Raw genomic sequence first — 26,692 nt, 5'->3', positions numbered from 1 at the left:
TGAACACCTGTGCCATATATATATATTTTTTTAAACAATAGCAAAAATGGCACACAACATATAGAGTGAAGCAACATCCAGTTTGTTGAACATACCTACTTTTGACAACATCCACACACATATGCATCTAGGAAGCCTGTCTTTAAAAGTGTTTGTGGTTCTTACTGCCTAGTCTTGTAAATGGCAAGTAGATCATATTTTATTGCTTTCTGCCCACATCCAAGAACCACTTTCCATTTGCAAAATAAACATACATCCTGGGGTATTTTGTTATTAGAGAAGCACATCTAAGCCAATTACTCCCTTCATGGTTCATGCCTTTTTCATCAAATCTTATTGTAGAACACTTTTTACACATATAAATGCTATCCCTGTAATAAACCTGTGCATTATTATTTGAATCACTGGAGCAACTATATAACAAGTTGGGGTAAAATAAACTTGTTATCTTTTATTTACTGATGCCATTGGGTCAGACCAGCAGCTTTAGAAGTACATAGCATTGTATTGTAGGTTACCTGTAAAGTCCAGTTTTGTAAATGCAGCATCTGCTACAATACTCATTTGGATACATCTACTTTAGTACTTCTTACCACAAACTTATTGTCTTTTTTTCACAGGCTGGATGATGCACTGAATGCCATTCAATCCGCTTCCTGTGAGCTAAGGCTTTAAGGCTCCTCATTGGGGTTCTGCCATCAAGCTGCCATATGCTCAGAGAAGAATGATGCAGATGAGTGTGTTCACTACATGAATTCTGATTTCTGCAGCAATCTACAGCACTCATGATGTCATGGGACCAGAACGAAAACACACACACACAGTAGCTGTCCCAAATGCATGCTAGCTTATTTAATACTAATTTAACCTTACATTTTACAATAATAAACCATTTATATTAGTGCTTACATCAAATGTCCCTGGCACACATGCATTCAGGGTAGCTAGGTGGATGCATTTAGCAATGCTGAGCGAAGAAAGGATAGAAATAGAAAAAAGTATTTTTAACAAGAAATTTGGGAAACACTAAACTCCGGGGAAGGTGCTGCCATATTAGACTTGGCTTATAAAAAAAACCTGATTGAAAAACTTTTTTTTAGCTTTTTAAGTTATGACTAATTAAAACATGCAGAATTTGTCTATCGCATTATGATGACAACAGTCACACTTTATAAGTAATTTTTTTCATTTGTCAGCTTAAAATAAAAAAGAGCAAGACATTTATGAAAAAAAGTATACTAAGGGCGAGATAACATGTGAAAAACAAATTAAAAACAAATTCACCTTACTTTACCCACATTCACCTTCACCCACATACTACATTTTGGCACATTCACCTAGGAAAGTGAATGCTGCTAATTGCGTGGCAGTGGCTTAGCATTGTCAGCATGCTACAGGGAGTGTAGAGGGAGTCTCCCTGGCAGGATATCCAGGTAACATATGTTGCAATATTAACAATCCAGTGAAGGATGATGAACCTGCTGCTCCCTTCATCCTGCATAAATGTGAAAAATTGTGAAGTATGTTCCGCCCAAGGGGACTTGGGACATGTTCATCACCATCAAACCTTTGTAAACTACAATGTGAAGCTGTATTTCAGTTGCAGTACAATACATCCATTAAAAAAAACATTTAGATAAGGATGGCAATATTGTCAAATTAGACAAATCGCGCCAAGATAAAATGCAATAAAAACAATAAATGATACCCTAGAACTGACCAAACCGTTATTCTCAATCCTAAACGACAATTTTTTGATGAGAACTTTAGGTCAGGCTTCCTCCAAAAAGATACCGTGGTTTTCAGATAAATCTCATAATTTATACATGACTCATCATTTAGTTGTCTATCATTTATGCCCTTCCCAAAACTCATAAAAATTTATGGGACCCTCCAGAAAGACCAATAGTGACAGACTCTTAATAATGGAAATAACTTTTAGCGAATAAACTGCTATGTTTTCATTATAAGAGGAAAATCTTTTCAAAACAGGTTTTTCGACTAACCAGGACTAAAAGTTCAACACCATCAACATTTGGGTTAGTAAGATTTATTCCACCATTGGATCAATATGGCTGTCTGGAACTATAGAAAGGCTATGGTCCACTAGATCCTCACTCTATCTTGGCATACCAAGATAATAATAAGGGTGATGAAAAAGCCAAAAAAGCTTCAGCATATTACAGCCTTTTGATGTCCTATATAGCAATAAACATTCAAAAGTAGGTTTTCAATGTATAAAATGTAAAAGATCATTGCCATTGTTTGCCTGTACCATTTTCAAGCTTACCTGGAAAAATTAAAGTTAAAATAGGTTGAAATATGCTTATATTTATTTCTATAACCAAAAAAATGGGATTTTTAAGGCAATAATACATATATGTATAAGCAATTTACATTTCACTTTAATTTTCATAATTTATACCCAATAATACAAAAAAGAAGATTTAAAAAAAAAAAGATTTTTGGTATTTAAAAAAAATTCCAAAACATGCAGAAATAGATGTATGCTATATCCGTGACGTGTTTCGTGGATCTAGTCCATTTCTTCGGGAGGAAATTTCTGGAAATAAAATAAAATTCACAATGAAATTACATAATAGACAAATATATAAACATATCCATCAAATACAATACATAAAGGACTTATGACATTAAAAGCCATGCAGCTGCTCTGAAACCTAAAGGAAGGAGGATAGGAAGGTATCACTGCCCTGCATGAACTTTCCATGACTACCCTTTTCTGACACCTTGACCTTTACACTCTCTTCTTTACCCATCAACCAAACTACCTGACACCCCAAAACAACTTCTTAACCTTTGCCTGCCTGCTAATTTTTTCACCCAGTTATGTTGACCTTCCACTTCCCTTACTCGTTCAGCTCCAGGCCTATCTATACAATAAAGCTGGTGGATCTGCTGGGCATTTTCATTAAAGATAATGGCTGTCCTGGGCACATGAGCACAGTACTTGCGTTATAACCCTTGGATATTACCTGCATATATCAGTGTAAAGGCACAAAGTACAGGAAAATCACACCCTGTAATATGGCTTATTCTTTGAAAATAAGTTAATATTTTATGAATCAAACACAAATCATGAGGCATAAGATAAGAGCAAAAGATGCTGCGTAGTTTAAAAACACGAAACACAGCCTAAAAGCAATACTGTTTCTTTTTAGCGTACATTTAATAAACACAAAAATGTTACAATTTTTTATGTTTGCTCCTTGGTAGAAAATTAGGTTATTGTAAGGTATTTTATCAGGCCTTTTGGTTTGATTGGGGCCACTTTACATTTACATTGTGTTTTTTCTCTAGAAGCACAATTATGTCTCTTTGTTTATAGCAGGCAAAATGCAGTTTTCAATTATCTGGCCTTGTTTCCACACATTACAAAAAAATGCAAACGTGAAATTCTACACTAATAGGCAATATTTATACTATCCATGCTCATACAAACACTTTAAAATAATTAAGACTGAAAAGCTGCAGCGCCTTGTTTCTGTGGCAACCTGTAGGCTAAAGGGCATATGACATCCTTCATATATTTTCGCTTTTGTTTATCCCTATCAAAGCACAATACAGTAGGATGTGTGAATGATTAGTGTTGCTATGGTAACAACATAGATGAGGAAAGGCTGCAGAGGGGGTGGTAATGGGCATAGTTAGCACAGCTTATTGTGTAAAGCATATGCTTTTCATGCTTGTAGGAAGCTCATTTTAGCACTAACACTGTTCAGTATTGCCAACTACAAATGATTTTTAGGAAATGTATTCCAGGCTTGCTGGATCACCTAGATTCTCCCATGATAATTTATCTTAATCAGTCTTAGAGAGCTTTAAAAAAACTAGGCCCCATGTGTCTCAGTATGTACTTCTTTTTGTTTGAAAGAGTAAAGAGTAATCAGATTTCTTGCTTAGGGTTATTGCACTTTCCATATGTATGTTTGTCTTTTCATATAGCCTTAATTCATTTTTACAATTGTTCTGTATTTTATGGGTGAAGTTTTCAGAGGGACAGAATATCAGACAAAGTATGGCTATATGGAAATGTGATGAAATTCATCAAAAGAGAAGGGAAATCCTTTATTATATGGTAGACATCTGAGCAGGCGTCCCCATTGAAAGATTTCCTGTTTATTCTTGTTCTTGAAACAACTGTAACATTTTAAGTTTCTCATTACTTTCTATCCAGGTGACTTTTTCAATCTGACAGTCTTCTAGCCAGTCAAATGAGGTGCCAGGGTTTCCTTTCCTTCAGCACCGCTTCTTACTTCTGCACTGGCCCTTTTATAATGATGTGTAACAATACAGTGCTCTCAGGTTGATGTGATACCATACCTACAAGAACACAGTGCTCTCAGGAAGTGGGTCAGATGACACTATTTGCTATTCAACCTAAAAGTGATAGCATCACTGTGGGGGACAGCTCAGTCTTGCAGATTTTTAATTTTGTTTTGGCCATTTACCTTTTTTTAGTGCTGGAGTTCAGCTTTAAAGTTATTTTATCCCATTTCATTGAATTCAGTAAAATATTGAGGCTATAGCTAGTAACTTTAATTAAGTATTAGCTCATAATCAAGAAACATTTACATTCATCTATCCAGTTATTTTAAATTGTATGGCATCCAAGCTAGATCAAACATACCAAGCTAAAGCTGAATAAACAATATTTTGCAGGAATAAAGTTCACCAGCAGTATGCTGTGCAATCAAACTGGAGAGTTTACAAAAAAATAAATAAAGTACGTTTTTAATTTAAACGTTAATAATTTACAGGAATTCACAGGAGGGTTTATTGTGTGAAAAATGTTACGTAATATGCAACCAGTTTGAGCAAACTAAGCATTTACAAAAGAAATAAAATGTTGCACTGAAGGAGATAAAATATACTACAGGCTGTTTATATAGCACAGCTTCCAATTCCAGGCAGTCCCATTCCACCCACTCCTCCTAAAGCCAATCCCACAGCACTCAGTTCCTTCTGCTGTATGCAACTGCTGGCTGTGTGAGAACAATAACTGGGACATCACTCACCTCTGACAGTCAGCCTGGAAAAGGCAGTCTTGCATACTAACCAGGAGTGCTGGGAAGAGAAAAGCAGAACAATGAGGGGCACTTATGATGTGATTGTCATTGGTGGAGGCATTTCAGGTCTGTTATTGCAAAATGTGTGTTTTGTGGGCGATGGTTTAGAATGGCAAGATATTGCAAATGACAGAATCATAAAATACCTTCCAAAGTAGAAGTATTTCTGCAAATCCTCTATTAATAAATGTATTTTAGAATGTTTAGATGAAGCTTATTGCTGGGTTTATTGTGTGTTTGGAAAAGATGGGTGTGCCCGTTGCCAAGGAAAACAACAAAGAAAATTTCCATTTATGTACATTATATGTAGTCACATTACTTTTTATTGGGAACAGGGAAAGGGGAAAACAGGATTGCTTTATATCCAAAGATAGTTATTAGAGTATCTAAAGCATAGCTATAGAGGACACAGAGGGGGTGAAAACTCCAAAACATGTAAGGACAACATACCTAATCTGTTTTATTAGCCCGCTTTATTATGAGCAATAAACCATTGACATTCTTTAAAGGATAAAGCAGGATTTCTTCCATCATTTTTATGCTTTATTATTTGCTGTTTCAAACTCTAACCAGGCTTATTAGGATGACATTTTACACTTTTTTGTTAGAAAAAAAAATAGCCTGAGCCAAGCAGGACAATTTAGAGTAAATTATATAAAAAGTGTCAGATTTTATGCTAACAACCTAAAGGTATGTTACACCTCCTATTGCTATTTGTTCTATTTGGATTTACAATTTGAATTTTCGCTATCTGTTTTTACAAAGATAGTTGTACTAAGAATCAGCCAGGTAAACATTGACTGATTCAAGGTAGGTAATATTTATCTATGATAGACATTAACCTGTCATCTTGGAAACTATCTTATAAGACTTTAGATGCTGCAAAATGGTCAAATCTGTAACTAGGGACGCGTGCTGCTGTTTCCGATCTGATTATATTGGCAACAGTTACATTACGATATAATTACTTTATACACTAACCACAGGTGGATGTGTTAAATTGTATATAAACCATAATGCAATTTCTGGACCTTTTTAACATAGGGGGACCCTTAAAATAACTTTCAGGTCTTCAGGGAATTCCTGATATAATTACTATATCCACAGCTTATAGTATATTAGTGTGGTGGTCATTGGGAAGAATGTCTCCCTTACAAGAAGCCAAAAGAGTGTCAGTGGTAACTGACCTGAGAGCCACAAACTTCTTATTGCTAAAGGAACCCCTAGCAACCTTTGGAGGAACCCTTGAGTTTCACACAACCCTGGTTGAGAAGCACTGCCCTAATGTAATTCACCTTTTTGCTCGGTATGGATTTGTGATAAATACTTTTGATACTGCAATGTTATATCTACTTTGGAATACGAAAAAGACCTACAGAACACCTTCCCATAGGTAATTGAAAAGAGGGGATGTGTTCTGAAATTCTGTTTTAAGGTGACTATGAGTGATTGTTGTCACTCCTGGACAGGATATGTATGTGTTACTGGCAGGACTGCTATATCATTTGTTCTTGGACTTTCCACTCTCTTTCACTGTTCACATATCAACTTATCTTTTTTAGCTGTTCTGTTGAATAAACCTTGTTGTTTACAGGTCTCAATAGCTAAATCTAGAATTTACACCTAGGGGCTACTTATAAATATATAAATAGACAATGTATTTATAAAAAAATATATATTATTTAAACAAAATTTTGTACAGCAACATGTAATGCATAAATAACTCTATACACAGCCATGTTGATTGTTAAATAACAAAAGTGTTGAGGCCAAATAAGTGTACTTAGGTACTTTAAACAGTTGTAAAATAGCTAAAGATGAAAACAGTGTAAGAAATAGGTAAAAAAATGGTTTACTCTTTTGGTAAATGTGGTTTGAATTGCAAAAGTACATCATGATCTTCAGGGCAGGGTCCTCTCCTCCTCCTGTGTCAATGTAATTTGCAACCCATATTTATTGGACTGCAAAATATGTATGCACCATACAAATCCTGTTTATTAATAATAATAATAATAATAATAATAATAATAATAATAGTGATATGGATTCACTAGAGCTGATCCTGGCTGGATGTTATGTTCTGAATCACAAGCTGCTGATTTATTTATTCTCTCCAGAGTTCCCAGCTCTGGCCTCCTACTGTGGAATTCCACTCATCCTGACCATGTGTAAAAATATAAAAATGTAGCTCGGAGAGAGCAAACTTTGAGTAATCAGCAGAGCTTGGGTTCAAAAATTCAGTCATTTTGGTGTATGGAGGCGTATTAATGGAGTTAGTAATTAGGAGAAAACTGCTGGTAAGGGATAATTTACTTGCTAATTTTATGTTTATTTTTATGTAATGCCTAACTTTAAACTTTGAAAAAAAAAGTTTCCAACATCTCAAAGTGTTCAGTGGAGGTTGTTGTTAGCACAGTTTAAGCGCTCCAAAGTTTTGACACCTGCTCTTCCATCTTGCTACACTTTGTATAGATGTATTGGAGCCCCTAAATCCCCCTTAGGAGGACCCACTCTGAGAAAGTTTATCAGCTGCCACTGCTGAAATCATTGTAAAGACATCTAATTGTCCGGATGTAAAAACTGACATTTTGGTGTCAGTAGTTTCAGGCAAAGATCAAAGACAAGCATACAGATAACTTGTGCGGCAATTAGCTGAACCCTCTGGCTGTAGACTCATTCTGGGTCAGTGAATCAGAAGGAATTAAAGGCAGAGGATCAGAACACTGACCAGACAAGCAGTAACTTTTAGAACTAGGTCAGAAATGCCTGGTTACATAACCTCTCAGTGAAAGGTCTACTTTAATTCCTTTAATAGCCAAGACCCAAAGTCCATGCAGTGGATAGAATTTTCCAACATCCAGGAAGTGTGTAGACGCACAAAAGTTCCCAACCTAAACTAAAAAGCTGTAGAGAGGATTTATCAAGACCACTGCATTAAAAAGAAACGTAAAAAGCCTCTGCAAACCACATGAAAATATTACTGCTTGAGTTTCATTAGTAATTCAGGCACACAACCACCAATGTAATAATGCCAACACACAGATTAAAGCTGCGCTCCAGGCAAACAGCCACATACACAGCTGAAGTGCATATACTGTTAAATATATATACATACATACGCAGGGGTGGCAAACTCTGGGCCGCAACGTCCTTTTTTTGGCCCTCAAAGGAATCCATAATATGAGTTGCAGCTGGCCCGCCGCTGCATTGAAATAGCGTCGCTACTACAATTACTGACATCACTAGCATCTTTAGACCAGCGGCCTCTCTGCCTATGCGTGGCCCCACATTGGATTGTTTTATAGATGCAAGTAATGCCATAAATTGTAGTAGTGGCATCACTCGCATCTATAGACCAGCGACCTTTCTGCCTATGCGTGGCCACACATTGGACGGTTTTCTTGACGCAGGGAATTGTAGTAGCGATTCAGTTTCAAGTTTGGCTCACGACTTTGTCAATGTTTTTAATTTTGGCCCACTGTGTATTTGAGTTTGACACCCCTGCCCAGGTCAACCTGCTTAGAAAAAAGTGCAAAAAGTGAAGCCCCCCATCATCATCAAAAACACTTTATTTTTGAACATATATAACAATAACTAGTTTGTTGTAGTGTGGTAACACATATTTTGTATTTTGCACACACGGTATGTGCATTATTATGTAATCAAAGGCTAGCACTAGCTGTATGACAGTAAAAAAGAAAAAAAAAACAGTAAAGTTGAAACACTGGAAATATCTAATTCCACAAAAGAAAAAAGCTAAAGCTGAGCACTGTTACTGTTAATGTGTTGTTAGCTTCATTGAGAACCATGCTGAAACAAACATATTGAAACTCTACTGATACATTTCTCATCTTTTTTTTCATCGTTTTGGATGTTCCCCATTACAGAGAAGGTGTGCTCACATGTGTATCAAACATCAAACCTGTGCCAAACTTGGACAATATTTTTGCTGCACTTTGATGGACTAACCCAGGTGCCAGATATGTGAAATAGTCTGCTTCAATAAATATCTAAAGGCGCTTTAATCCATTGATTTCACAGAGAGAAGTTACTTATGAAAAGCCCTCTCTTCTAGTCCTAGTTTTAAAAATGTGTAAAGTCTTTTGTTTTCAGAAGATCATGCATAAATTTCAGCTTATCCAGAAATGCTTTATTGTTTCTCAGCATTGTGGGAAGCAGTTTTTTTCTTACAGGAACAGGTTGAGCTTGTTCACATGTTTAATTAGTGATAATTCCCATATATAAGGCTACGTACACACATCCAGTGGTTCTCGTCCAACAATCGTCTCAGAGCCTTTATCGGACGAGAATCTGGCGTGTGTACAGCACCAGTCGTCCATCTTAATGGAAGTGAAGGGGGGGAGGGCGCAGCAGGGTGCCACTCCATCGTTCTTCCCCTCCCCTCTCTATAGAGCAGAATAGTGCTGTATGTACAGCACTCGTTCATGCATCATGCAGTCGTTAGTCGTTGGAAAGGGATTGTGAAAGATCCTTTCCAATGACAATTATTGCAAATGTGTACACAGCTTCAAGATCAGTGGCTGAAAAAGAGGTGTACAGTTGGTGGAAGTGCCATAAACCACTGGAGCACATTGTCACTGCTAAGCCAACTATCTGTAAAAAAGATTGTAAATAAGATTGTTGAATTCAGCATCAACTTCTGTTAAATGTTTCATGACCTTGGAGTTATGTAAGGGACATGCTCAAATACAATTACCAATAGATACCATCTTTTATTATTATATTTCCTATGCAATTCTCCTTTATTAGTTTAGCAGAGTAATCCTAGTGAATGAAGCAATGATACCCAAACAATTGGATATCTGTAGTGCAGTAAACTAATGGTTTGCTCCAACCATAGAAGGACATCAATCTGTGATGACTGATTGATGTCCTTATGTCCTGATGTCGGCTTAGATAGTGGTAAAGAATGGTTCATGGGAAAATGTATTACAGAATAAAAAAAAAGTCTACTTCTTGTGTATGTCCATAAAAGTCAATCAAATTCAAAAAGTATTATCTATATTAAAGTTACTTTCCACATAGTGAACCCATATCCAAAACTATGCAGTATCTCTGTTATCTCTGGATTCATCCAGAGCAGTGCTGAAAGCCTCAGCATGTTTGACTAGCTCCAAAGACTTTGAGAGAGGTTATCGGAAATGTTGTTCATGCACCGAGTGACTGTATTCGTGCTAAACTGCAGGTTATTGATTCTTCTGAAAGTGTCTTCAATTCCTCATTTGAATAAAATCACACCTGCAGCTTAAAGGCATATTACAACCAAGTTATTTGGATGACTTGTGTAGTAACTTGTTACAAATGTTGGCTCCAGCCATGTATACCCCTACTATACAATATGTTTTTAAAAATTGAATTTAGGAATGAACAAAAATGTTTGATTTAAAGTAATATTGTCCATTGACATGGGACAAAAATATGTTTTTGTTTAAATTATTGGGACGCGAATAGGCTAAGTTCTATGCAACTAACAGCTTTAAAAACTTGTTTTCCTGACTATACTTTAACTTTGATGTGTAGGAAAAAGACATATTTTAACTCATATGTGTGAAAATCTGTGAAAACATTTTTTTCTTTACAGATAAGGTGTATTTACTATATATATTTGGCAAAAAAATATGACACTATAACGAGGCACATGTGTGCACATCTTTATAATTACATGATGTAATTTGTCCCAATCTCTTGGGGAGCGAGGACATAGTCAATGTTAAAAAAAAGGTATGAAGTAATCTTGATTTCCAACGCATTTCACAGTGTGTGGCTTCTTCAGGGTTGGTTGAGATAGGCAGCAAATACTATACTACAAAATATCAAATTATATATAGTTTGTTGTGTTTTTTTACATTGACATTTCATCCTATACCTGAATGTACTTAAAAAAATAATGTTATTCTATAATATGTATAATGTGCATATGTATAAAATGTATATGAAAAATAGCAAAACGGTCCAGCCACCTGAGGTGCAAAATAAGGCAATTAATGACTAATTAGTGATTAATGGTTTAACTAGAGAGCTTTATGGGATATAAAGTTCTTGATTTATGAAAGCTCTCCAAGACTGAAGAGGATACACTTTCATCAGTGAAGCTGGGTGATGCAGCATACCTGGAATGGATCTGGTCGAGGATTGGAAACATTTGCTAACAAATAGCAAAGGACTTTTAAGAAATCCATTCCAGGTTTGCTGGATCACCCAGCTTCACTGATGAAAGTGTATCCTCTCCAACCTTGGAGAGCTTTAATAAATCAGTGTATAAACCTGGAACCTTGTTGTCATCTACATGAGTGGGCATTGAAAGGTCAGGATGAAGGAACTCTTGTACCTCTGAACCACTGTTGTGTCCAAGACAGCACATATTTAACAGAAAGAGAAGCAACTGTGCCCATTTAGGGATGTGAAGCTTTGACACCAGGACATAAATGTGCAAGCAATCAAAAAAAAAATAATTTCTAATAATGTATCTATATGTTAACAGAAAAAAAGCTATTTCAGCAATAAATGTCTGTGTGTTGCCCTGCTCACCCTTACTGATTGATATGCTGATTCATCCAGAAGAACATTTATAGCAATAATTGTCCATGAAACAGTGCATGAATGCCCTGCAATTAAATCACAGCAGATTCAATAAAACATCCTTGCTAATCCCTGGAGGCTTAAATGCACTTTTGGTGTCTAAAAAAAAAAGAAACAACCGTGGCCATTTTTTAAAATCATTCGTAAGAAAAAAAAAAGTAAACAAAATAAAAGTGAATCAATAGAAACATTTTAACTGTAGCTTGCAGTTAAATTCATGGGTTTTCTGTTTCTAGTACAGGTTTGTCCTTTTTTCATCCTCCTGTTTCATAAATCAATCACCTGGATGTTAGTTTTCAGTTGTCAGAAAATTGGTGTGAATATTTTGGTGCAGGATTTTCAGAGGACAGCAATAACACAAAAAACTTTTTCCTTTTTTGTATATTTGCTAATTTTCACAAAAAAACATTTATTTAGTGCACCAAAACTGAGAAATTGATCTTTAAAGTGAATGTGTACCCAGACATTAACACATTAACGTATATAAACATTCTGTGCTCCATTTCTGTTGGGCATTGTTAAGAAAATGTAGGGCCCATTTACACCTAGCTGTTGGTGATTTAATAAGCAAGTTAGTGCATAGTGTATTTTCAACAAAATGGGATGGGAACTATCTCTCAATGCTCCTGTACATGGACAATAAATCCAGGCGTGGCACTTTTATTTTAGCTATCATGATTAAAGTGTCAAGCTTTCAGGGTGATTTGTTGAGTTTAAATTTTTGCAGTGGTTCTAAAACCTATATATTTAAACACAGAGTTTCACATTGCATTTGTAATCCAAGTTAGCCAGTTTATTATCACTTGTGCTCCAAATATACTGACAAAGTTGATGGCTATTGTGGTACTCGATTTTGTTGCTTCAGAAAGTCAGGGAGACAAATATACACACACCACCCAATGCTCTAAGATGCGGAAAATGGACACAGTTTAGCAGAAAGTATAAAGGCAAATACCATACACATGTACTGTATACAGTATATTTCATTAAAGGCCATTAGCAAAGCTAGAGACCTATTGGCTCTGTTATGGAATTTGATTCTGGAGCCTTCCCTTCCATAGAACCTCTGTACAGCCACTAATGGTCTTCTAACTACAGATTTATTTTTATCTGATTTTCTAATTTTTGATAGGAACCCTACCATTTAGGAGAAGCTCATTTACACCAGGAGCCCCCTTCTTTTACAACAGAGCTTTTGCTTTATATTAGAGTACTCCCACCCCACTGAATAAGAGTCACCTCTTTTTTTCATCCACCAATGCACATCATATAGAGAAGCATGTAGTCCCCATGTAGCACACATCAGAGACCCTCTTTCCATTGGGAGCCTCCCAGACCTCTGTTTATGTGGATCCTCAGTAGATTACCCATGTTGTAAATGGAGACAGCAGATAAGACCTTCTACAACTGATATGTTACTGGGCTAGTGTTATTTTGCAGTTATCTATATTTACCCAATAATATAGCCTACTGTATAAACTAGTAAGTGTAATAATTCAAGTAGCACAGATTACAGATATGTTGCAAATTGTAATAACTTTCAAAAACAGTTATAATTTTGTACTAAAATCAGTTAGTTAAGTTAGTTATGGGTTTTTGTGTGGGTTACTGTAATGCTTTATAAGCTTATTCTAGGCCATTCATCCTCTCCATATAGATACAAAATGCATGAGTAGAGTTTAGCTGCAGTGAAAACATCCTATGAAAAGAATAAGCAAAGCTTGACTTTTAATATCCCTAAATGTTCCCATCCCCTATGTCACCAAAGTGGTTAATGAGAATACTTTAATGGCTAAAGTTGTGATTTGGATATTACTTTAATATTTCTTAAATTTATGTCATAAGAGCCCGAAACATCACCCTGCTTCTAGACAATGTCCATGCTCAATGAAGAAATTAATATACCAATCTACCTTTTTGGGTGTTATCATATATTTGACACTAGAATACAAAAGGGGCAACCAGTATAATACAATGCTATAAATGCATTCAAGATACAACTCTAAAAAACATTTTTTTTTTCTATATGAACTTTGGTGTATGAATGGAAAACACAGTATAAAGAGAAACATGCTTGCTTTTTCCATGCTCTGGGAAAGCTTCATTAGAATAATTTCTGTGCAGTTTATGACTTAATATTGGGAATAGATAATGTTTGGCAATGTTCCTAAACGCCTAATTACAGGTTAGATTCTCTAAAAGAGCAATTAAACGAAATGTGCAAACATTTTTCTGTCATGTAGGCATTTGCACTAGATAATAGTTCTAAAAACATGTTTATCTAATTTCAAATACTTTTATTTTATTACAATTCCTTTTGTAAAACAGTTTAATATCAGCTTTAACATTACAGAGGAACCTAATACAGTAAAGTTTTCTGTTTCTGTAACACTCAACAGTTTTTGTGATAAAATAAAAAGATGATCTGCTTTTGATGGTACATCAATATTCTATGTTAGGTAACCCATCAAACGGTTGTTAGTTTCAGTACTGGTCTTGTAATAAAAAAGGATCACCGCTGTAAGTTTCATTCTATTATCTGTTCTTTAACATTAACATTGGGAAATAAGACATAGCTAAGCGGGAACTCTAAGCGGGAAGTCAGCAATCAATGTAAAGCTGTGAACCATGTGGAGGAGATATATTCCAGCCTAATTCTTATTCCCTGAAGATTCCTGAAAATGGAGGGTAAAATTTAAGGTTTTACCTGTACATAGGTAGTATTTTTTTCAAGCTTAGTTAAAATAGGATAAATATTTACAGGAATGTGATCAGATCATGTATTTTCAACCTTTTTGGCTTAGTCTTATATCCATTTGTGTGTTATGTTAGTTGTCCACGATGTCTACATTAAAACTTTTCTTATCTAATAGTGCTGCAACTAAAATTTTATTTGGTACATGCAAAGCCAAATATTCTGGTTATTTATCACAATGTTCAGATTTGTAAATCCAAAAAATGTACTTAAGAAAGTAAGTGTTAATATCTAATTATTCATAATCCTTTTTAGGGCTTTCTGCTGCTAAACTCCTAAAAGAGTCTGGTGTCAATGTGGTGCTGCTGGAAGCTAGGGACAGAGTTGGTGGTCGAACACACACTATACGAGTATGTAAAATAGTCACGCTTACATTCCTTACAATTTTTTAATTTATTGTATATGTTTCAGTTGAGCTATACTCAACTATATTTTGTTTTTTGTTTGTTTCTTATTTCAGTGACATGTTAAGTAGAATTAAACCCTGAGATGTCTATTCAAATGCTTTTTTATAATGTTTGGTATCATCACTTAATATTTACAATTTTCAAATTAGTAAAACTCTTGTTTTTTGGACCTTTTTTTTTTTTTACTTAGGAATCATACCAGTTACTGCTAATCTTGTTGCAGGTCACCTGTGCCTCCAGTTTATCATTGGTTGCCTATAAGGTCGATCAGATAGGCAGCCCAATGGCCAACTGAAGAAGCAAATCAAAAATCAGGTTGCTGCTAATTGTTACATTTTAAAATTCCCTAAATTTTGAAGAACTAATACTCAATCAAGTGTGAACATTGCTCAGGTTACATAACCATTTATTCCATGCAAGTAGTATCGTAATTAGTGGCCTGCAGATCAAACTGCACTCTTCCCGGGACAGATGTTTAGGGGAATGGTGGAGGGATATTTAAACGGGCACAGAGGGATATTTCGGGGAGGGTTATGGATAATTGTAAGGAGCTTCCCATGTTACAAACAAACATTGGATTGTGCAGTACTAGTTGTACCTTGCAAATCTGTCCAAATCAAACTGAACCCTTCCCAGGAGTATTTGCTTTCCTAGCATAGAAGTGGCCTTGACCAGATTACAGGTCACAGAGCAGTTTATGTGGTAGATGCGTGACACTTGACAATTATTTGGTCCACTCTGTTTTAAAACCAGACAGTGAAAATATTATGTTCAGTGTTACCGGGAAATATCAGCAGCATGCTACTGTATCTGGACCAGCAGTCAGTGTACATGAGTACACTGAAGGAATTAGGCAATCAGTCAATCAGTCAATCAATCAGCATCAGCTCAAAGAACCTCTAGCAACCCTTGGAGGAACCTTAGAATTAGACAGAAACTTGGCTGAGAATGTCTTCCACAGAAAAATGAATGTTTAACCCACATTGTTCCACTGCATGGGATTTAATTGCACCAATCCACAGCCCAGTTTTAAAATTTTGGTAATGCTGATTAATATACAAAAGGAGATTTCCAGGTTCCCCTGATCCTCTACTCTGATGAATCCATTTTTGTTTTTGGCTGCAAAGGAAGTCCTACTTTTTTCTGCCTTCCCCATAATATAACGTTTGGAAAAGGGAGTAAAGCCATTACCAGGTGACTGAATCCTGTTGACTCCTAAAGCTTTTAGAAAAAATTCATGCTCAAACAGGTAATTTTTGCAGAAAGGGACAGGTGATGTCTCTTCCGTAATAATACCTGCACATGTGCAGCTTAGCTTTGGTAGCCAGAATACCTGGCAATCCTGGCTTCTCCTGCATGAACCTGAAATAAATGAACTCCCATGCATCTGCACAAGAATTTTGTCATCTTGGCCCTGCCAATTAGGATGGCCAAAGATCGTCTCCAAGAAGTGAAGAATAAAGACGATAGGATAGAAGTATTGAGCAGTTCAAAGGGATTTACAATGTTGTTGAAGCTGTGTATACATTTTATCAATTTTAAAGTAACAAAAAATATTAGTTTTTCTGAGAATGGCAGATTAAATGTTAATCATGACAATATCTTTAAGGTTAACACACTTTTTATAGATGCTTAACAATTCTACTACATAGTGGTTAGAACTAATAAAATGTACAGTGAAGGGACTAAATTAGTACAATCACAGTAGGGATACACTGCCTTGGTCATATAATTACTGTATAAGGCCCCCGTCCAGCAACAGTACTGGCCAGGCACCAGTCCCCCAATCTAATGATGCACTCCTCACCTATAGCAGCCCCCGCTCAGCCTTGGAAGACTGGTTGATTTTCCCAGCACACAGTTGCCCCCAGGACTTATTGCACAAGGGATGGTGCCTGGAGAAGGGCTGGCAGAAGACCAGGAGCCCACAGATAATGCAGTATCAGGATTCCAACAGAGACAAGTCCAGATAACAAAGCAAATGGTCACAGACAGTTAATCCATCCACCAGATGAGGTACACAAGGGCAAGACACAAGCAGAATTGGGGTCACAGGCAAAAGGTCAGTGCAGGCAGCATAAATTGACAGGGTCAGAAACAGACAAGGTCAGCAACAGTAAATGACCCAAATTCATAAACCAGCAGCTTAACGCCTAGCTTAACGCCTAGCTTAACGCTACAACAGGCACTGGTAACTGGGAGCAGAGAAGCTATAAAGTCCCAGCAGCCAATGGTAGCACAGGATAGGGTCAGCAACTAATATGCCTCTAAAATCTCCTTCAGCTGTGCGCAGCCACAGAGTATGTGCTGGGGATACTAATAAAATACATCAGGCTGCATGGCTAAAAAGAAGCAGGTGCTGCTGTTATTTCTTTATTTTCATTGCTGCTGCAAGTGACATTGCTGGACAAAATAGGTTGTATGGGAAACTGCAATAAGCATACTGCATGTCAAATACTTATTGCATGCCAAATGCTTATTGTGTCATACTAACATACTGTATGCCATATACTTATTGCCTCATTTTTCTTGCTTTTAGAACAAGGAAGTTCAATATGTAGATGTTGGAGGTGCATATGTAGGACCAACTCAAAATCGTTTATTACGAATGGCTAAAGAACTGGGTGTGCAGACCTATAAGGTGTATTTACATGGCAACCTAATCCAGCGTGCAAAGGTAAGACTATTATATCTGAAGTATTTCAGCCATTTAGGATTTTATTTAGGATTCAATTTTTCCTACTGTATATTTTCCAACCAATACTTTTGTTTTGCAGGGTAAATCATACAAATTTAATGGAGCATTCCCACCTGCATACAACCCATTGGTTTACTTGGATTATAATAATTTCATGAGAACTATGGATCAGTGGGGAAGCCAGGTATTTTAACATTTCTGCTTATTTTGGAAAGTATAATATAGTGATTCCAATAATATCATTAAAACTGCAAAGTACAGTACATTAAACCCTGTTATTGAGCTTTACACAAAGACAATCAATGGTTTGGGATAACTGGCAATGTGTTCTTGTATATATAATTTTATTGATATGCATACAAATTAAAAAAAAACAAAACTTCTTTTTTATCTTTAGAAGATAAGTATGATATATTACATGAATATATTTTAGATTTACATTGCTAATCAGCAGGTTAAACTTTGGGGTTGCTTTTACAGGTTTAACTGTCTTTTCATTCATGTTTTTAACCACTGTTGTTATTCACCACTGCTGAAAACTTGAACAAAGACATTATTATGTACAGTGTATGAAAGCAGCAAACTGAGCGCCTTGTGTACAATATAATTTTACACAAACTACCTCAATTTTAGACTAAAGAAAGACAAAATGTATACCATGGGCACAAATGAATAATTTTATTTGAAGGCAAAAAAAACTATTTCTAACAGTAGAAGACTGCAAAATGATATACTGGTACACTGGTCAAAACATTACTAACATCCTAATACATATTTTGCTAATTACGTCATTATCCTTACTAAACCTTAACAAATTGTAAAATTTAATTTTGCTTAGATTTTTTCTTTATATTTACATTTAATTTGTCCATGTCACAATTTACTTTTGCAGATAATGAAACTTCAATTACCTCCTTATAAGTTGAAATTTCCAAAATCATAATTCCTACTATCTCCAACTTTATTGCTTTCCTCTAATTGCCCTTGTATCCTTCCCTTGCATACCAGACTTGAAAACCTACTCAAAGCCTATAACTATTTTTTGTGACCTTATCTACATCAATTGTCTGATCATGTCAGCCTTTACTCTACCCCTTAATGGCTCAAATCAGTGCCATCAATTAAAAATACAATAAATAAAGTACTGATCGAAATACTTTAGTTGGTAAAGGATACCCATCTTGTTTAAAGTATTTGGTCATTTATACACTTCTGCATGTGTACAAGGGGGTTCAGGGAAGTTCCTGGCTTTGCCCCCTTCCAGATGAAATAGAAAAATGAGTGTAGGGGGATATGACAGCCTAATATCTTAGTATGTAACTGTAGAAATATCAGGTCTTTGCGATTCTTTTAAAACTGTTTTTTCTTTTAGTGAGAAGCTGTGATGGCAGAGGCACAAGCAGGATTCACGTTGTTGGAGTTATGGGCCGTCATAAAATTTTTGTTTCTCCATGAAAAGGAAGGACACTTCTCCCCCAGTGTTTGTGACACCTCATTGTGAATGTCCTTTGTTGCCTGGAGAAACAAAAACTTCTTGATGGCCAGTAACTCCCAAGGACGTGAAACTTGCTTGTGCCTCTGCCATCACAGCTTCTCACTAAAAGAAAAAAACTGTTTTAAGAATCGCAAAGACATGATATTTGCACAGTTACATACTAACTGTTAGGTATTAGGCTGTCATATGCCCCCACACTCATTTTTCTATTTCATCTGGAAGGGGCAAACCAGGAACTTCTCAGCACCCCCTCGTATTAATGTATTTTTGTATTCTTTCAGTGCAGCTAGAAATTTTGCAGAGCTCTTTGTGAATTTGGTTGTGACAGCTGAGACTCAGCAGGTTTCTACACTTTGGTTTCTATGGTATGTAAAGATCTGTGGTGGAACGGCCAGAATATTCTCAACAGACAATGGAGGGCAAGTAAGTTTTTAAAAAATCTTGAGGGATTTGATAAAAAATTTCAATCTATATTAATAGCTTGTTATTTCCCAAACCTGTAATTGTCGATAGTATGTATAAAACAGAGATGTTAGTAAATTCCCTAGGATCTCAAAGCATTGCCACTGCAAAGTGGTGGTGGTGGAACAAGGGGCTGAAGCCTTCCCACTATCAAATATGAACAAAGGTCAACCCTGTGAGGCATTATGGGACCAATAAGTCATTTGAAAGTGAAAAATCATTGTTTTTTTTGTCCAATTGCAGAATCGAGGCTGGGATATACAATTTTGTGCTTAGTTTTACCTGAGAATCCACTTTTGTTGACGCAGCAAAATTAGCAGTTGATTAGATGGTCTCGCGGTTTTCTCCAGAACATCGGGATTGCAAATGGGATTGCTGCTTTAAGCCGATTTAGCCAGTCACATAGTCCATTGGAACAATGGGTACAGATGACATGTGGAGCCCTGGATTTATCCTGGTCACCAAGTGGACTGCCGAAATATAATTTGTATATCTTTTTAAGTTCTGTGGTAGTTTGGCGACGTTGTGCTTTCGTCGTAAATGAACCACATATGTAACAGAAACTGTCTGGATCAATAAGGCAATTTCTAGGCAATCGCAGTTAGTGCAGTCTCTGACCTTAAAGAAGAAAACTGTGGTTAAATGTTGTAATAAGTTAAGGCTATTTATAACGAATTTCACACAATATATATTTAGCTGAGAAAAAATGACCACAGATTTGTTGCATCAAAAATACTACAAAGCCCATATAAAATTATATCTGATGAAAATGATATGTTGACCTGTGTTATTAGATGCCCCAGGGATCAACTTACACACTTGTCTACACCTTCAAATAACCACTATCATGAGATTTTTATGAAAGCTACAACTTTGTAAAAATAAAAAAACAGACAGGCAGTTAAAAAGATGTGTGTGCGAGTACAAGCATAATTTGATATTTTTCATATAAAATTTTGGGCATGTAAATGCATGCAGAAAATGGTGCAAAAATGGTGGTGAAAAATGGCAATGGTGAAAAAAATATTAAAGCCCAATAGTAGCTTTTTCATAAACAACAGAAATAAAGCAAGTTTGGATCAAAAGGGAAGTACTAAATGTCTTACAGTGCAGTCTTACTGAAGGGCAGCACAGTGGCCTTTGCAGTGCTAGGTCCAATATGTTCTTTTTATGTTGAAATTAAATGGAGTATATAATATAAATTTTCTGTCAAGAATCAACAGATGGTATTACATTTGCTGTGTTTTCTACATCTGTCAACAGTTCAAATTCAGTTATGGTGATAGTCATTGATGGCAGTAAATCTAACACCTTTGTATTACTTGTCAGTACCATACTGGAGAAAATATTTACAGTTCCTCTTACTGCAAAATAAAACTTAAAATTGAATGTTTACTGACCTGAAAAAGTCAGAAATATGATGAAACATCTGAAAAAAGGTCTTATCTGCACTCTTGTTCTGGATCACTTCTCACAGCTATCATTATCAGAAGGAAGATCAGCAATGGCATACTGCATGTTCATGTCATGACAGGTTTCCTTTTAACCAACTAGAGTAATTTTAAATTAATTGTACATAATTTAGATTCCTGGAAACTTGAGAACATGGCTTGTTTTGCTCTTTTCTAAAAGCTCCCTTAACCTTAATTTGTGAACTGTAAGAAAACAGAATAAGTAAAGTAGATTGCATCTGAATCTGTGGATGAACAATAAAAAACACTGCCTTTAACATATTAACATAAATACAAGCTAGAGAAAAAAAAGGTTACAGCAACATGCTTGACATTTATTTTTGAAAACTAAAACTTTTTTCACTTGCTCCCAAAGGAGCTTTCAGTCCAATGTCCCAACCACTAGTACACAAGAGGGCCAATTTAGGATGGAGGTATTGTCTTATATAAAAAGAATGCTGATCTTCCCCAGGGGCAACTTTTCTAAGCAATTATACCTACCCACAGAACTCCTCATCACCGCTGACTCAAACTTTCAAGGCACCAGTACAAATAAAATATCATAAATGGATGATCAAGACCTAGACAGTGTTTCTTGTATTATACTGATTTTACTATCCTCACTTATGTTGGTACAGCTGGTAATTTATTTAAGAAGTTAATACACCTGCTTTCAATTTCATTGTTTATGATAACTGATTATTCTTGAAAAACTGTAAGTTTATATTTGACTGTAAACACTTTTAAATAAAATCATCTGGTTGCAGTAAATGGTAGTAATTCTAACATGACAATCCACAATCATAGTATTATTGAATAAGCCTTACATTTACTTAACTTGGAGCCAACGATAGAACTGTGTGATTCATTATTTAAGATCCTTCAAAGGGAATACAGGTGAAGTGTCATCGGAGTCCTATCCCAACACTCAGTCTCATTCAGTTCTGCTACTGAGTTTGGGTTTGGTACTGCACCCATGTTGCATTACCTTATGTTGTTGTTTCATAAGTGCTCTGATAGTAATATGATATAATATTCCTTTATCCAGGCTACTGTGGCTGTATGATGATTGAGGAAGAGGAAACACCAATTGGATTCACCTTGGATGACACTAAACCTGATGGTTCTGCACCGGCCATCATAGGGTAAAAAAAAAAACAGGGCTAAACCCTAAATCATTTATTATTACCTATTTCCCTGCACACAAATGTATTATATACCTCAATTGCCATCAAGACTAAATGGCAATGCAAAGCCAGATACCTTATAAAGGAACTGTGAAATCATCACTGTGCTGCAAATACAAAAGCTGTGGGGTGACCACTCACTATTAGATGTATGCAGGATCAGTCACTGAGCACAGGGAGAGGCTGTGACTGGTCTTTATTACAGGAAATGTGCAAGAGTTGTTTGTTTTTGCTGGTTTGGTTTTAGAGTTTGCAGGTTCTCCCTGTGTTTGTGTCCTCCAAGTACCCTGGTTTCCTCCCACATTCAAAAAACATGCAGTTAGGTTAATTGGCTTCCCCCGAAAAACTTGCCCTTAAAATGTACTAAAGATGTATGACTATGGTAGGTATATTAGATTGGGAGCCCCCTCGAGGGACAGCTAGTGACATGTCTATGGACTTTGTATTCTGACCTAAATCTTACAAGATTTAGGTCAGAATACACTTGGCTCCAGTGTTTCGAAAATATCTATTTATTACAAATATCAGTTTAGTTTTTTGTACCAATTTCCATAAATAGTTTTATGGAAATAGTTTTTTGTACCAATTTCCATAAATAAAGGAATAACGAAGTTTACATTTTGATGGGCACATGTTACTAGAGGTAAGTCTAATGTAAACATTGTAACTCAAAATGAAACCAGTTGGATCGGTTTAGGAAACCAACCACATTTAGAAATTCTGAGTTGGAATTTGTTGTTTTAATGGCAGGTATAGCAGGGCTTAGCCATTCTTGGTAATGGATGATGACAGCTGTCATTGACAGGTGTAGTAAGGCTCATTTAGAACGGAAATATGCTTATAAAGTGGTTAATGCAGATGTAGAGGTTTGTAGAGAAGTAAGAGGAAATTAGATAAATTGTATTTTTAAAATTTAAAATGTAAAAGGTTATGTATAGATGTGGCTCAAGGGTCTTTGTGAAAATGTTTTCCACAGCCTTTGATATACTATATGTTCTAAAATCTTCCACAGTACTGCTGGCTGGGGAAAATCTAATTTATGTTGCTGCAGTAGTTTAAATAAACATGCTATTGCTTTGTATATGCTTTACATATTACCTCACTCTACCTTTGCTCATTCTGAACATAAAGAAAAGATAAAAGAGATTGGGACATTTCCTAAAGTCTACCATTTAATTCACCTCCACAAATCTGAGTATAATATTCTGGATCTGGAACATTTTTGATGTGACAGGGAAGCTAGCAACGGTAAATAGTTTTTTTTAACTTCCCTAGTGGTTCATTTCTTTCTGTTTTTTTATGTCTAAAAGCGGTACATTGTTTTTCATGAAAATTTATTTTACAGTATAATATAATAGTATGAGTATAATAAAGTTTGAAACACAAAATCATGTAAAAACAATAAATTGAAAAAAATAAAAAATATATTTTAAAAAAAAATGTTTACACATACACATTATACTCAAACTAATATATATACTGTAAAATAAATGTTCTTGAAAACAATGTACTGTTTTTTTTTATCCAATGTATTGCATTCAATACAGTTATTTTGTATTGAATGCAACACAAATGGAGTTTGAATTTCCTGCTCCGCCCCGCCAGCAACGTACACATGCATCAACGTCACCAGGAACTCCCCGGAGACTCATCGGAAGCAGAAGAAGGAAGAAGACGGAGATTGCAGCGCTGGACGGTGTGGGACGCCAGCGGATCAGATAAAACTCTATTTACTATTACCTTCCCATAGGTTTACATACCACGGGTGTGACTCGGGGTTACCACTGTAAGCAACTTTTTTCTACCCCGAGTCGCACTCGGGGTTACCTCTAGGGAGGTTAGTAGACCTTTTTTCCAGGGACTGATTTTTTTTGGTAAAATCAGTACCAATAGCATTTTGGACTTAGCAGCAAGGCTTAGACCAAGGAATACCAAAATATATTTTATTATTTTTTCAAAGCTGTCACATAGCTATTGATTTATAGGCAGCATCAATATATTATTTTTCTTGTAATTTTCTATAACAAGCCCATTTCCACCATTCTCACCACCTAAAACTCAAATTTAGAGACCAATTTAAAGATGCTGTAATTATTGCATCACTTTTATAAACCTAGACCCAACTACTTTTACTATACAGTATATAAGTGTATTAGTTACATGAATACTTTTATAGAAATAAAATATTCAGAAAACTCTTATTTTGTTCAAGAAACCCTTTTATAGAGCAATGTCTGTAGCATTACCTAAACCCTACAGATATGTCTGAATGAATTACTAAGGCCTTGAGCAGGTAGATTGTCTTTCCTTTATGTACTTCAAAGTTTAATTATCTGTTTTATTACCTTCAGATTCATCCTCTCCAGAAAAGCATCTCAGCTGGCAAATCTGAACAAGGAAGAAAGGTAATAAGTGTTTGCATTTATTCTGAAATACGTGGTATGTCTTTTCTCTGAGGTTATTATATTTTCACACTGCAAGCAAGAGTAAAATACCATTCTTTTTTAAACCTTATTGCAAAATAAAACAAGACTTATCTGTAGTCAATGTTCATTTTAGGGGTCACCATAGGCGTTAATCCAACTAGATTCCTTGGTAAATCCAAAAACATTTTTTTACTAAAAACCTTTTAAAGTGTATGTCAAGGTTGAAACATTTTTTTCTCAAATTGAAAAGATTAGGTAAAGACTGGAACTCCTGATGGGCTTTACTGCTATTTAGGGGTCCCCTAATATACCCTAACTTATCCCAACATCCTGCTCTGCTGATGATGATTTCACCAGACAGGAAGTGAAGGTAAATCTGCAGGTGACATAAAAATAAAATAAAATACTTTTGTCTTTCCCTATTCTAAAGAAGAGGACCTTTTTTCTGCCCATGTCGCTGATAGAATGTTCGCTTCGCTTCCTGTCTGGTAAAAAATCAGCAGGACAGAAAGTGAGGGTATATCTTTAAATTGGATCCCTGAATCGCAATAAAAAAAAACAACAAGGGTCCCTACCTTTCACTATTCTAATCTGAAACAAGAAAAATGTAAAAGGTTTTTCGTCTGTACTTTGTAAAGGTGCATGGCACTTGGATTTTTCTGCTTGCAGTACCCAGATACTGCAAACAGGGCACCTATTGCAGTACCACAAACAGAGTACCTATTGCAGTACCACAAACAGGGCACCTATTGCAGTACCACAGACAGGGTACCTATTGCAGTACCACAAACAGGGTACCTATTGCAGTACCTGGTAACTACCTAGAAGCAGTAGAGGTAGCTACAAGAAAGAAAAACCAGTTGCCAGAAGAAATCCCTATTTTCCAACCATAACCGTAAATTGTAGGCATGACCAGCAGAGTAAGATTTTATTCCTGTCACTGCCATATGTACTAGTAGTGTGGGATATGATGAGTACATCCAGACTTTATGTTTCAAATTACATTCTTTATGTGTATTTGCAGTGTAGATTGAATGCTGGTAAAAAAAAAAACTGCTAGACAACTGTCATACCATAAAAACTTGAGTAGGGTAACCCACAGGAAATTATAAGGGATGGTTTAAAGCAGCGGACGCCGACGGACGGTTGGCTGGTGCAGCCCCCAGCGGAGTCAGGAGAAGGACCTCTTTTGAGGAGGCGCACTGGCCAAAGCCACTGACCTTGTCTCCCGGAGACATTGCAGAGGGCGGTGGGCGGGTTGTGTCCAGAGACTCACTCGCCCATCAAAGGTTTAGACTTGTAATGGGAGAGTGGGCGGGGTTCTGGCATCATGACATCACTCAGGGGAACTGACACAAAGCTCCCTGCACATGTGCGGTTCAGAGCCCGTGAGTTCAGTGGTCCATAGGTCCAAAAAGGTTGGCTACTACTGGCTTGAAGCAAATTTTTAATTTATGTGGTAACCTTAAAAGGTAAATGAGACAAATATTTTAAATAGTAAATATCATATTGCTTTTGTTTTGTTTAAATCATATGAATAAATAGTTTGTACTCATGGGCACTAGTTTTCATATTACATCACCGCTTAAAATACATACACACGCTGGTCCCTTAATGTTGGAGCACAGCTGGGTACCACTTGCTGTCCCTTACCTTTATAGAACTGAACCGTGCTGTGTGTACAGTGCTCATTTCTTGTAATGTTGCTTGAAATGATTACAACAGATAATTTCAAACAACATAAATTATTTGTGTACCTAACTTTAGTTCAAGTGATTGCAATGAGAAATGATAATAGCTTGGGGTATGGACAGGACTCCAATGATCACATCAGCAGTGTGCATGAGTACATGATGCAAGCTAAAGTATAAGCAAAATAATCTTGTTCTGCTTCATTAGACAAAGAAACCATCTACCTTTCTTGTGTACAAATTCAAAGGATTCTGTGAAACCTTGGAGTCCTTAAAAAAACACCTGCACATATAAGCCTTTAAGCTGATTATTCTGTTCTGACATTATTATTCAATAGGAAAAGAAAAATATGTGAATACTATTCCAAGGTCATGGGAACTGAAGAAGCACTGCATGTAAGTAATTCATATATAGTAAATAAAGAATTCT

General features: G+C 36.0%; 1 protein-coding gene across 1 annotated transcript in view; it reads left to right on the top strand.

Moving 5' to 3' along the window:
* The first annotated feature begins 4,947 nt into the window (after nt 1-4,947).
* LOC140332909 (amine oxidase [flavin-containing]-like) overlaps nt 4,948-26,692 on the top strand; it is a 29,963-nt gene continuing 8,218 nt past the window's right edge. The window contains exons 1-8 of the mRNA XM_072414203.1: nt 4,948-5,156; nt 14,701-14,795; nt 17,392-17,529; nt 17,630-17,734; nt 17,948-17,954; nt 22,007-22,103; nt 24,497-24,550; nt 26,601-26,658. Coding sequence (XP_072270304.1) covers nt 5,111-5,156; nt 14,701-14,795; nt 17,392-17,529; nt 17,630-17,734; nt 17,948-17,954; nt 22,007-22,103; nt 24,497-24,550; nt 26,601-26,658 — 600 coding nt within the window. The 5' untranslated portion in view covers nt 4,948-5,110. The remainder of the gene's footprint in view (nt 5,157-14,700; nt 14,796-17,391; nt 17,530-17,629; nt 17,735-17,947; nt 17,955-22,006; nt 22,104-24,496; nt 24,551-26,600; nt 26,659-26,692) is intronic.

Source organism: Pyxicephalus adspersus, chromosome 1 (genome assembly GCF_032062135.1).
Source record: "Pyxicephalus adspersus chromosome 1, UCB_Pads_2.0, whole genome shotgun sequence".
NCBI classification, from domain to species: domain Eukaryota; kingdom Metazoa; phylum Chordata; class Amphibia; order Anura; family Pyxicephalidae; genus Pyxicephalus; species Pyxicephalus adspersus.
This window is presented reverse-complemented; position numbering and strand designations above follow the sequence as displayed.